Source organism: Bidens hawaiensis, unplaced genomic scaffold (genome assembly GCF_021521415.1).
Source record: "Bidens hawaiensis isolate Kalapana, Puna unplaced genomic scaffold, B.hawaiensis_p1.1 tig00033523_1, whole genome shotgun sequence".
Lineage (NCBI taxonomy): Eukaryota > Viridiplantae > Streptophyta > Magnoliopsida > Asterales > Asteraceae > Bidens > Bidens hawaiensis.
In genome coordinates this window covers 69,143-82,131 of record NW_027495749.1, presented here as the reverse complement: position 1 = coordinate 82,131, position 12,989 = coordinate 69,143, and the positions used below count along the sequence as shown (strand labels likewise).

The following is a 12,989-nucleotide window of genomic DNA, read 5'->3' as shown; positions in this document are numbered from 1 at the left end:
CGTTTTCTGAACTATGCATGTTTTATTGATATAAAGCTTTTGTTGAATTTGTGTGGTTTTGTTTTTCTTCTTGTTGAATATGTACACAATTATAAAATTTATATAAATTATATATTATATTGTTCCCGGTAGATGTAACCAACATTTGGATGAATGTCGACCATTAGATCAAGCTGAAAATAAATCTGGACCGTAAAAAGTCCCTGATTTGCTTCTAGAAGCACAAGTTGGGAGCAGTTTTAGCTGGTGGTTTTAACAGCTGCGAATTTCGCTTTTTCCTCCCCACGTCGCCAGTAACCTCTATACCTACGCTGCTTAAATATCTGAATTGAATGAAAGAGGAATATGACCGTGAATCTCAATCCAGTTTCGATTTATTTTGCATAAGGAAGGAAGATAACTGTATCGTATTAGGGTTGGGAGTCCATCAACCCTAAATCAATATCAACACTTATCAGTAGATTTTAAAAGTCTGCGTTTTCAAAATCCGGCATGGTTGAAAATCTGTTTGCTTTCTTAGAAGAGGTGATAAAAAATAATGGTATTTATATGAGATTTTTGTTTGGATTATCTTTAACTGGTAACCCTAATTTAGATTTGGATTATGTTGTAAGGATAATAAGAAGGTTGATGATAGGTCGAAGTCTGCTATATTGGTTGTTTTAATGAGGAAGAAAGATGGGATAGATACACCTGTTGATGATGATGATGATACTGCCCAGTTTACTTGATAATGTCTCCATTCCCTATAAATATGCTGATATTTCTGTGCCTTGTATCACTGCAGTGCCTAGAACAGTGACTAGCCCCCCATGAGGTGCAGATGTGTTTATATTGACATTTTCTATGATTAGCAGCCCATCTATGAAAAGATATCCAAGCAGGTATTAGTCAAATGAAGTTTTTACTTTTGATTTGTTGTTGGTTTCAGTGGACCTCAGAGCTAAGGCGCCATGCCCCGACTGTGCCCACTGTGCTGGTGGGAACCAAATCAGGTAACATCATCTCCGTTGCTAATTTCAAATATTTTGACAAAAACTATAATTATCAATAAAGTCATGAAAGTGAAATACTAATTTTGATTTGTCCCATGGAATCCTCAGGAAACAACGTTCGTTCGAGTGCGTCTCATATAAATCCTTATTTTGGTTTATAGGAAGGGAGAGATATTCAAATGCTTGCCACAACGTCATTACGATTCGTTGCCCTTTCTTTCTTTTTTTTCAAACTGCAATTTATTGTTACTTTTCGTATGGGTACAACTTAACCTTGGTTGACCATGTTGACTACAGAGGGCTTTCTCAATCTATATTTTTAAGTAATAATGTATATGTTTTAGAATTTGTTTTTCATTTGGTTCTAACATATTGATATTAATGTGTTGACAATGGAGGTGTATGCATCTATGAATAACTAAGTTTACATTACTCACTTTTGTATTGTGGTTAGCATGTTATTCTTGCAGTTTTATATCAATATCTTTTGTATTGTTTTTGTTAATTAGGATGAAAAAAAAAGATCTTATGTCATTACGACACTGAACAACCCGTCCACCGGACGGGTATAAAACTAGTTTAATGCTGGTTTTGGAATGAATTGAAATAAAAATATTATTATTTAATTTGTCATTTTAATTTCGGCTGTTCACACTCAATTTGGGCGGTTCACACCTGGGTTGATTAATCTGACATTTTGGGCGGTAATACACACATTTTGGGCAGTAATATACATTTGGGCAATCATTTCGTGGCCTCTTTTTTAAGCGGTCATGTTCTGTTTCGAGCGGTTCCCAAACCGCTTAGAATAGCTCTTCGTTTTTTTGGGCGATGGCTATTTGGGCGGTCTATAAACCGCCTAAAACAAGCGTTTTACCGCCTAAAACATTACCATTTTTGTACTAGTGTATATAATTATTGTTCAAAACTATGAAAATTGTTCACCAACATTCGTGTTGACAAAGTTTATTTTATGTAATGTTACAGGTTTGATAATTGCTTGAACGAAGAATTGAGGAACGCAGCTTGTTTTGAGACCACTAAGAAATTAATCGAATAAGCAATATATATTTGTTACTTGTATTCAATTTGTTTTGTACGAACAAGATGTGTTGTTTATTGATTTATGAAATTAATGAATTGATTAAATATTGTCACTTTAATAGTGTCTTGTGTTCTTGGGCAATCCGTTGCATCCCGGCATATTTTGTCGCCTTTGGTCGGGGTGTGACATGGATGATATACAACAAACAAATTCCGTCGCAATTACGAATAAAAAATGTATTTCACTAATCACGAAGGTTTATATGTCGCAAAATAGTGAACCATTTCAACGATAGCAAACTAACACTTAAACTAATTTATGACACGATCATATACTTGATGTTTCTTAAAAAAGTAAATACTTGAAGTGTTAAAGTAGTGAATATAACCGAGATATGAACTCTCAACAACCACCTTAAAACAAAGTATTTGTTATTTACATTTGGAGACAAAAGTCCAAGTTTCATTTTCATATTCTAATACTTAGCTTTCTTTGTTTTCCGCACGTTTTAACAAAAACATTTGGAGTCCATACATTAAATCATGAGTTTACGGTACAGACAAATATTGCATGTCAAGACGTATGGGTAGGGGCTTTCATTGTTTATATCGTCATAATTGAGTGTGGAGTAGCAAGTGCACAAAAGTTTTGGTTCATAACGAGTTGAGTTCATAATATTTTATTCAAACTTAATGTTTCTAGATTAAGTGGATCTGTTGAGGCGGCATAAAGTAATTTAGTTTCATGTAATGATACACATTGGAGAAAGATCTCGACATAACATAAACTATACTATTATGACAATAAAAAAGAAGTTGTTTTTACATCTCAAGAATATTTACAACAATGAAATTCTACAACAGTCATATAAATTTTATATCATATTCCAAACTTTCTTAAATTATCACCTATATCTTTTACAATAAATTTTTACAAATCGTCATATATGAGAAGTTTCCAGCAGGTCCGAATTTAAGGACCTAACACACAAACCTACTCCACAAACCACATCCACAATTGCATGTCCTTGATCACCTTCGTCCACTTGTGTCCAACTAGATCCAGACTTTGCCACATTAGCATCGTTGTTGGTGCTCTAAGACTAACTCTAGACTCTATGTTGATGTCGTAGGCTTATGTGGCAAAATCCTAGAGGCTTATGTGGCAAAATCCTAAACTTGGCTTGCATTGAGGTTGCATGTTCTTGAAAAAATGGGTTAGTTTTACTTAAAACTATTATTGTTACTATTTTAAGCATAATACATTGTGATGTTACATAATTTTGGGTATTCACAATGTTACACACTTAGGTTCTCAAAAACATGTCTTCACTCACTATTTTCTTTCTATCTAAAACTAACCAACTTTCTCCTTCCTCAAACACTCATACTCACTGGCGGATATTAGTTTGGGCCAATGTGTCCCACGACTCACCTAACTTTTCCGTTAAGTAGTGTAATTTAAAAAAAATAGTAAAAATTTATATGTATTTAGTCCGGCCCATTCAAATTATTGTTCGGAATCTTCCTGCACACCCATATTATATGTTCAAAATCTGCCGGTGGTCGTACTCACAAAACGTCTTCACACCCTAAAGATGATCTAAGTTGTTTTTACGCATTCTTAACACCTGAATGATTATTTGCTTCTAACCAAAATCCAAAAGCATAATAAAAAAATTAGTATGTGTTTTGGTAACGATGTTTTGGTTCCAGTTTGTATATTTTCGTTTAAAAAATATATTTTAGGATGGGTTTTGGCTAGTGTTTGGTTATTCACGTTTAAATTTGGTCTTCACATATAAACGCAAACTACGGTTATAATTGTAAATTAGGTGTATAATTTTGTGTTTTCATCGAACACTTACCAAATAGATCCTTAAATGAAGTAATGGCTAAGTATTGCAACAATGCAATTTCATCCCCCCTCTTGTAAAACACAACTCACTTTTTTTTTCTTGATTTTCATAGATGAAATAACGTCACTGAGATGAGATTGGTACAGTACTCGTATCCGTACTTGTACCCGATTGTACCCTTACCGAAAATCAATTAAAACATGTACCAATAGCCGTACCAATTTCTTAATTTACTATTTATGTTCAATAAAATTAATCATCACTTTTAGCCAAATTTAGTATATAGTCCTTACCAGGGAAGTGATCATGAAATATTACACAGTTAACATCTAAAACACTGGCGGAAACCCAAAAACAGTTTATATGTGTTAAGTCTGGTCCATCAAAATTGTTCAAAATCCTTCAGCCCACCCATATTATGTGTTCAAGATCCGTCAACAGTCCAAAATCATCTCATTCGATATTTATTTTGTATTTATTTTTTCTTTTATTGTTTCTTTTTTCCTTTTTGAATATCGGTCAAAGTCTCTCGTCTATAAAAGCAGCCTTAGTATTGCACATCTTCCTTCATCACATAACACATTAACTGTTTACAGTTTTTTCCCAAGTTTTCATACATGGAGTTTGTCCACATCCTCACCTTTCTTTCTGTGAGTAAATATATACTTCAATTCACTCTTCTTGTATATATAACTATATAAGCATATAATTACATCTTCATCTATGTTTATATTATTTTCAGTTGGCAATGGTTGCGAGCTACGCAGCAGTGACTCCAGAAACGTATTGGAAATCCGCGTTACCAAACACTCCCATGCCCAAAGCAGTCACCGATCTTCTCGGTTAGTAATTTTTATAAAATTTGCAACGTTTTTTCTATTAGACGTACAAGATTAATCTATGTTATAAAACATGTTGTAAGAATTATTATTGGATATGTCATATATGTATAGAACTATTATATATTTTGATTCCCATCTATGTTAAATATAATTGTAATTATCATGTGTTGTTGTTGGACACACGAATTATTGAAGGTTAAGGTGTTGAATCGTGTTACACACATGAAGACAACGACCACACATGTATTCACGGGATGGCACGAACATGACCAGTTTAATTATTTTCTTTTACATATTAATACTTTAATACTTAAACTTACATATGTTTTTTATTAAGCATTTGTGTTTAAACTATGCCAAAAAAATTTGTAGAAATTTTAAATTTAGGTATAAATATGCCCGAATAGTACGTTTAAGTTATTACATAAAACACATTTAAAAAAAGAGTTTGAATGGGTCAATGTACCTGCAAATATGTCGGCTTGACCCGAAGAATACCAATTTAGGTAAATGCACTCATGTGTTTGGCCTGAAACTTACCTGAACCCGTTTAGATTAAACTGAACCTATACATTAGTTGTTCAAAATTTAAAGTTATACTGATCAGTTATCCATAAACCAACTTAACTGATGGTCATATTCTTTTTTGTTATTATCTTTACTGGATGAATGGAAGATAAGAGCACAAATGTTCAAGTAGGCATTGGCAAAGGCGGAGTATCTGTTCATGCTCCCGGTGTAAATGTTGGCGTGGGAAGCGGTGGAGTATCTGTCCATGCTCCTGGGACCAACGTTGGTGTCGGTAAAGGGGGCGGTGTATCTGTCCATGCTCCAGGCACCAACGTTGGTGATGTAAAAGCAACACCAAAAGGGAATTGCGAGAAAGTAGATGTTGGCAAAGGAGGTGTTATCGTACGTTGTCATAATAACAAGAAAAAGCCAGTAGACGTAGAGGTGTCTCCATTTTCATACAAGTATGCTGCCACTGATGATCAACTCAAAGATGATCCAAATGTTGCACTCTTCTTCCTTGAAAAGGACATGCATAAAGGCAATGCTATGAACTTACATTTCACCAAAACTACAAGCCCATCATCAACTTTCTTACCGCGTAAAGTTGCTGACACGATACCCTTTTCATCAAAGAAGCTCCCTGAATTGTATACGCGTTTCTCCATCAAACCTAACACGGTAGAATCTGAATCAATGAAGAAAACGATCGACGAATGTGAGGATAAGGGTATGGAAGGTGAGAAGAAGTATTGTGCTACTTCATTAGAGGCCATGGTGGATTTCAGTACATCCGAGTTAGGTAAAAAGGTTAAAGCGGTATCTACAGAGGTAAACGCTAGAATAAGTACCCCGTTACAAAAGTACACCATTGCAGAAGCCAAGAAATTAGCTTCTGATGTGGCGGTGGTTTGTCACAAACAAAACTATCCATATGCGGTGTTTTATTGTCACAAAACCATCACCACCAAAGCGTATGTGGTATCATTGTTGGGCATAGACGGGACGAAAGCTAAAGCGGTTGCAGTGTGTCATACAGACACTGTGAAGTGGAACCCTAAACATTTGGCATTTATGGTTCTGAAAGTAAAACCGGGGGCTACTCCGGTTTGTCATTTCTTACCTGAAGATCATGTTGTTTGGGTACCATACTAATGACATATATTTATTATAAATTATAATTGAGAATAATTAATGCCCACTTGGTGTGATATATATGTATCTTAGGGCTTGTAATTTACATTAGAGATGCTATTTATGTAAACTATTATAAGATATGATTGTTATAATCATATCTTTGTGTTTGATTTTTATATGTTTATATTACTTTGTAAACAAGATTGTATTGTGGATTTAGTTATTCATATACCTTGAACTCTCTATATTATTAAAAAAGGGTTAGATTTCAACCAATTTGGATTTTGATTAGTTCTATCAGACTCTTTTCTATAGCTTGCAAGATTTGAATCATAGACCTATCATCTAAATGAGAGACTTTGTTTGACTCTACTAGAGCACGTAGAGTAACGGGCGCCAACAGCTCAAGGGAAAGTAACTTAATTAAACCTCAAGAGCCGTAGTATAACCCCATTAAAGTTGAGGACTTCAGTTCAGGGATAGAAGAAACGTAACTCGTATTAAGAAACTTTTATATAAAAATTCAAGGGTAGAAATGTAATTTGGTTAAAGAAAATGTTGACCATTTTCCCACCTCATCTAGTTGCACTAAAAAGAGTTACTAATGGCGTTTTGAAACAATTTGCAGCATTTATAGAAATCTGTTATAATGTTCATTAAACTAAAGCCAATGATCCAAGCAAAAATAAATTACTAGAAGAAATTTGAAAGGAGATTATGATTTACCTCACAGAAAAAGAACGTAATATGCGAGTGACACGACCATTAATTTATGCATCCCCTTGTGTTTGTGCAGATGAGTTTGCACACCCACCCCTAATGCTTCTATAAATTCCTATTTCAACAATTAATCCCATAAGTGTAGACAGTTTTGACCGAGCTTAATACCCTCTTCAGCCATTAACTCATACGTAAACTTCAAACATAAATAGGAGGACACCACAAATGAAAGGGAGTACTTGTTGGGTTCCAGTGGTAATCAGTCAACGGTTTAACAATTAAACCCGGTTTTAATTGGTTTCACAATTATTAATCAAATTGATAATAAACAAGAAAACACAGTGGAATATTAATTCGAGTAATCACCAAAGAAACGAAACCGTACAGGATCCGGTTACCAACAATACGAGTACAATACGAAACAACCAAAGAACACATAAATATTAACTGACAATATTTAAGTTTACCTCGGTTAATGAATAACCGGTTGAGACACCGAGAGTTAACGAGCGACGCTAGGTGACGAAACTAGACAACCCGGCAGCAACATTGGTGTTCGAAAAACAGCAACGGCTGGACAAAAAACGGCGGCAGCAACCGGTGGTGTACAAAGACAGCGGTTGGCGATGGCGTCGGTTTATAGTGGCCGAAAAACAAAAGGGAGATCGGCTGCCTTATTGTTTTTCTTCACGTGTGAACAGAAAGAAACGAGAGTTAGGGCCGGCACTTTCTTGGAGTTCAAAAAAAAACTTTTGATTTTTGTTATAATATATTATTATAACAAACGTGATCTGCAAGACTTTTATTAGTTATTATTATTGATAATTATGGAATTATCATAATCCTAATAATTAATAAACAATAACCGGGCGTCAAGCCCAACTCGATCTATCACTCGTTTAAAAGCCCACATTAGTTTAGTTATCCAATAAATAAACTCAATAATATTATTCGTAATTACCGGTTAAGAGAGTTAAGCGTGTTTAATGCTCGTTACCCAAGGTGTAACTCTTACGGGTCATAACTCGGTCAGGCGCGTTGACTTAAGCGGACCGGTCCATATTTCCAACAGTCTCCCACTTGGACGGATTCGGTTAAGTTTCTCAACGCTGACAACCAGCGGTGCTCTAGCTACACATGGCTGCCCCCAACAGGTTATGACATTTTAAATTCATTAACCAAAGGATCTTGGAATACACTATTGCAATATAATGAAAACATAGTAATCGTTGTCATCTATCATTTCCATATAAGACACCAATTGAACAATGAGACATGGATAAGATCACTCTCATATGGCGTTCAATCATTATCGTTTTCGTTCTCGAGTCAAAGTGGTCCAATCAAACACACAGTAAGTTTGGGTGAGGCCTCACACTTTACCAGTTTGAATAAACGAAGGCGCCAAGATGTCTAACTGTTGCATATCATGTAAGTGTACAGAATCTCATCTTGATTACATACAACTCCCACTGAACTTCAAAATATTCCCAACCAATGCCTTTATGACTGGCAGCTACGCGACAGCGTTTGACATTGATCAAAGAATACCTTTAGTAAATGAAAGTTCCAATATGTATCTCAGGTCTAAGGATACTAAATGAGCATACCAATATCAAATGCATCTTATGACTAAGATCCATGAAGATGATTTGATGCGAGTTACATCCAACGTCATTCATAATGAGGTCTGTGAGTTTGGAAGTCAACCATTTGAGTCCAAAGTCAGAATAGTCTTAATTCAGAGTCGCTCCCACGAGTCTGACCGACTACGGATAATTTAGAATACAATATTCATGGATTAAACGTATTAAAACGAACACAGTTATAGTATTCAACATTTGCATTTAACCATTAAATCAAAAGTGAACTTAAAAGTATAACTGTTTAAATGTTCATACATCCAAATACTAAATCAAAACAAATTACTAGCTAATCTAAGGCCGATAGCATCCCTGTGTTGGTCATGCTTGTCCTGAGTCATCGGCTTAGTGAACGGGTCTGCTAGCTTTTGATCTGTGTCTACCTTGCTTATTATGATGTCATCTTGTTCCAGTATTTCTCGTATATAGTGGAAATAAAATGTGCTTGGCCATGTGATGAAAATTGGGCTCTTTGGCTTGAGTAATAGCACCTATTTAATCACATATCACGTCGATCAATTTCCTATATTTGGAACCAGATCGAGGTTGACTATGAATTTCTTCATCCAAGCAAATTATGAGCGAGAAACATCTCGGTCATTCTGGAAGTCAGCGTTAGTGTAACACCTTACAGTGAGCTCCTCTTCCACTCCTCCAAACACGCTTACGATACGTCAGGTCTAGTGCATAACATAGTGTACATGATAGAGCCAATCGCTGAAGCATATGGAATTGCTTGCATGTGCTTTGTCTCAATGTCCGTTTTCGGAGATTGCGATTTGCTAAAACGGTTCCTATAGCAATGGAACAGCTCCTATCTTGGAGTTGCCCGTTGAGAAGCGTGTCATGACCTTGATTATGTATGTACTTTGACTTAGCCCTAGAAGCCGCTTAGATCTATCTCTATAGATCTTTATTCCCAGAATATATGCGACTTCTCCAAGATTTTTCATTGCAAAACAAGATTCCAACCAGTACTTAACTTCCTTAAACATAGGAATGTTGTTTCCAATTATCAGTATATCATCCACATACAAGATGATGAATGATATAGTGCTCCCACTAGCCTTTCTGTAAACACAAGGCTCATCTTCATTTTTGACAAAACCAAACTCTTTGATTTTCTCATCAAAGTGAAGATTCCAGCTTCGAGATGCCTGCTTAAGTCCATAAATGGACTTGTTCAGTTTGCAAACCCTATTAGGATATTTAGGATCGACAAAACCTTCAGGCTGAACCATATAGACATCTTCAGAAAGATGTCCATTAAGAAAAGCGGTTTTGACATCCATTTGCCATATCTCGTAGTCATAGTACGCGGCTATGGCAAGTAATATCCTTATTGACTTAGTCATAGCAACGGGGCGAAAAAGTTTCATCATAATCAACCCCTTGAGTTTGAGTAAAACCTTTCGCAACTAGCAATGCTTTATATGTTTGCACATTTCTATGCATGTCGGTTTTTTTTTCTTTTGAAAATCCATTTGCTCCCTACTGCCCGACCATCGGGGGGTAGCTCAACTAAGTTCCAAACTTGGTTATCATGCATAGATTGCATCTCGGCGTTCATGGCATCTCGCCATTTCTCAGATTCCGGATCCAAGATTGCAGATTTGTAGTTAGCATGTTCGTCATTAGACTCAGCTACTAATAAGACTTCGGGACCATCTAAATGCCATAGGTATTTAAAATTTGGCACGGGAGTCCTACTACTTCTGCGAACGCTCGTGTTCATGTCTGATGTATTAGCAACAACAACTTGTTGATCAGACGCTCCAAATTTCTCAGCGGTTGCTTGTGGTTCTTGAATTTCTTCAAGATCGACAATGTTATCTCCAGCTCCTTGATTGAGAAATTCTTTCTCGAGGAAGTGGTCTTTCCTCTTGATAGAAATCATATTTGTATCAGGATGAAAAGGAGTAATAACCGCTTTGGTTGTAGTATTTGACGAATGCGGGAGGCGGTCATAAAGGCGAAACTCCAAAATGAGTGAGGCAAGTTAGTTCTACACATTATCATTCGAACCATGTTTAGCAAAGTTCGATTCCTCCTCTCGCTCATGCCATTATGTTAGGGTGTGCCAGGTGGAGTGAGCTGTGAAACAATTCCACACTCTTTTAGATGACTGATGAACTCTGAGCTGAGATACTCTCGACCTCGATCTTATTGAAGCTTCTTAATGGTTTTACCAAGTTGGTTTTCCATTTCATTCTGAAACTCTTTGAACTTTTCAAAAGTTTCATGCGTGTGTCTCATAAGATACACATAAGCATATCGACTATAATCGTCGATAAAAGAAATGAAGTATCTTTCATGGCTTCTAGACATAGTTCTGAAAGGTCCACACACATCAGTATGTATGAGTCCTAAAAGATCTTTTGCTCGTTCATTCTTATGAGTGAAGGAGTCCTTGGCGAGTTTGCCAGCTAAGCAAGACTCACAATCGTCAAAAGAGTCCGGTCCTGTGGATTCAAGAATCCCTTCGGATTGGAGTCTTTTAACTCGTGCCTTGCTTATGTGACCAAGTCGGCAATGCCATAGAAATGTATCATTGATGCTAGATATGATACGTTTTGAAAGATTATATACGTTATTATTAGTTTGAACATTAATTTCATAAATACCATTTCGAGGTTTAACCTCAAAATAAAAGATATCATTTAAGTAAGCAGAAATAGCCATGCCATTAAAAACGTACTTAAAACCTTGTTCAAACAATAACAAAACTGAAATGATGTTTTTGGTCAAACCAGGAGCATACAAACAATTGTTCAAAGGAAAAACTAGGCTAGATGGACAAGTAAAATGAAAAAATCCAGTTGCCAGAATTGGTACTCTCTTCCCATCTCCGACGATGAGTTTCATGCTGCCTTTATTCAGTTTCCTCCACTTCTCAGGCTCCTGCAAGACATTAACAATGTGGAAACCACATCCGGTATCAAATACCCATGTGTTGCTAGAGAGAGTGAAAAGTTCAATAACGTATATGGAAATACCTCGAGAAGAGCCTTCACCATTGGCCTTCTTCTTCTTGATCTCAGCAAGGTATTCGGGACAGTTACGCATCCAGTGCCCCATTTGGTTGCATCTGTAGCATTGGCGCTCCTCAAAGGGCGGCGGTGGTGGCTTTGCAACTTTCTTGTTAGTGTTGGTGGCAAACTTGGCAGCAAAAGTAACCTTCTTCTTACCTTTTCCCTTATAACCCTGATTCTTGGGTTTAGGCTTCTTTACACCAGCAGATCGGATCATTAGAACTTAATTGGTTCTTGAAGGAATGTTAATCTCAGCCGTTTTGAGCATGTTGTGCAGCTCCGGCACTGTCTTCACCCAGGCATTCATGTTGAAATTCATTACGAACTGGTCGTAAGAGCTGGGGAGAGAGTTGAGGATGAAATCCGCTACCATCTCATCAGGCAGGGGATAATCAAGTTTCTTAAGCTGATCGATGTGCCCCTTCATTTTTAGGACATGCGCACTGACGGGAGACCCCTCTGCCATCTTGCAGCTAATGAGCTGCTTCATGGTGTCGAACCGTTCCTAGCGGGATTGTTTCTGGAACATGCCCTTGAGTTGCTCAAGCATCTCATAGGCACCAAAGTCTTCTAAGCCTTTAGCAAGCTCAGAAATCATGGTGGCTAGCATAAAACAGGAGACATCAATTGCACAACTCTCGGTTATGAGGCCTATTAAGACAACAATTGCCTAAGTAGATACGTTTAGCCTCATCTATGCCCACTTTAAGTCTCCAGATAGCTGTAGCACGTAACAGGAGAGTAAAGTAGTAGTCGTCCTAGTACGGTCACGTGTGAAAGGGCCGGATGTGTCAACGAAACGCTTTCACCTTGATGGGATATGCTAGAAAACAAGTACGGTGTTGTAGCTCCAAACAATTGAATTTTCGCAGTATGCCTCAATTGTGACTTGTAGTAGGATTGGCATAAACTATTGGTTTTAAATTAGGATAAATTTTAGAATTTACCGAATAGAGTAAAAGTCCAGTTTTACTGTATTAATCGGGACAATATGATGAACCCTTTCATCTCTCAGGACACTTAGTTTTAAATAAACTATTAAAACTAAGTTTTTCGCAATACGACTAACCAATTTTAAGTTAATAGTTAAACTATTAAGTTATAAGGTTTTGGAAAATCAAATTTAGTTTAATTTTGCAAAAACTCAATTGGTTAATAAAAATTTATTTTAATATATTTGGTATTAGGTTGGTGGTATTATAACCTA

At 36.4% G+C, this 12,989-nt stretch overlaps 1 protein-coding gene across 1 annotated transcript; it reads left to right on the top strand.

Moving 5' to 3' along the window:
• Positions 1 to 4,412: 4,412 nt before the first annotated feature.
• On the top strand, positions 4,413 to 6,420 carry LOC143584983 (BURP domain protein RD22-like). Its single transcript, XM_077066888.1, has 3 exons — positions 4,413 to 4,548; positions 4,641 to 4,740; positions 5,417 to 6,420. Exons 1-3 carry the CDS (start codon positions 4,516 to 4,518, stop codon positions 6,403 to 6,405), a joined length of 1,122 nt encoding a protein of 373 aa, XP_076923003.1. The 5' UTR covers positions 4,413 to 4,515; the 3' UTR covers positions 6,406 to 6,420.
• The last annotated feature ends 6,569 nt before the right edge of the window (positions 6,421 to 12,989 follow it).

Coding starts and splice junctions, on each gene's coding strand:
- LOC143584983 (XM_077066888.1), top strand. CDS start 4,516: ATGGAGTTTGTCCACATCCTCACCTTTCTTTCT. Junction 4,549..4,640: donor ACATCCTCACCTTTCTTTCT/GTGAGTAAATAT, acceptor TATTATTTTCAG/TTGGCAATGGTTGCGAGCTA. Junction 4,741..5,416: donor AGCAGTCACCGATCTTCTCG/GTTAGTAATTTT, acceptor GATGAATGGAAG/ATAAGAGCACAAATGTTCAA.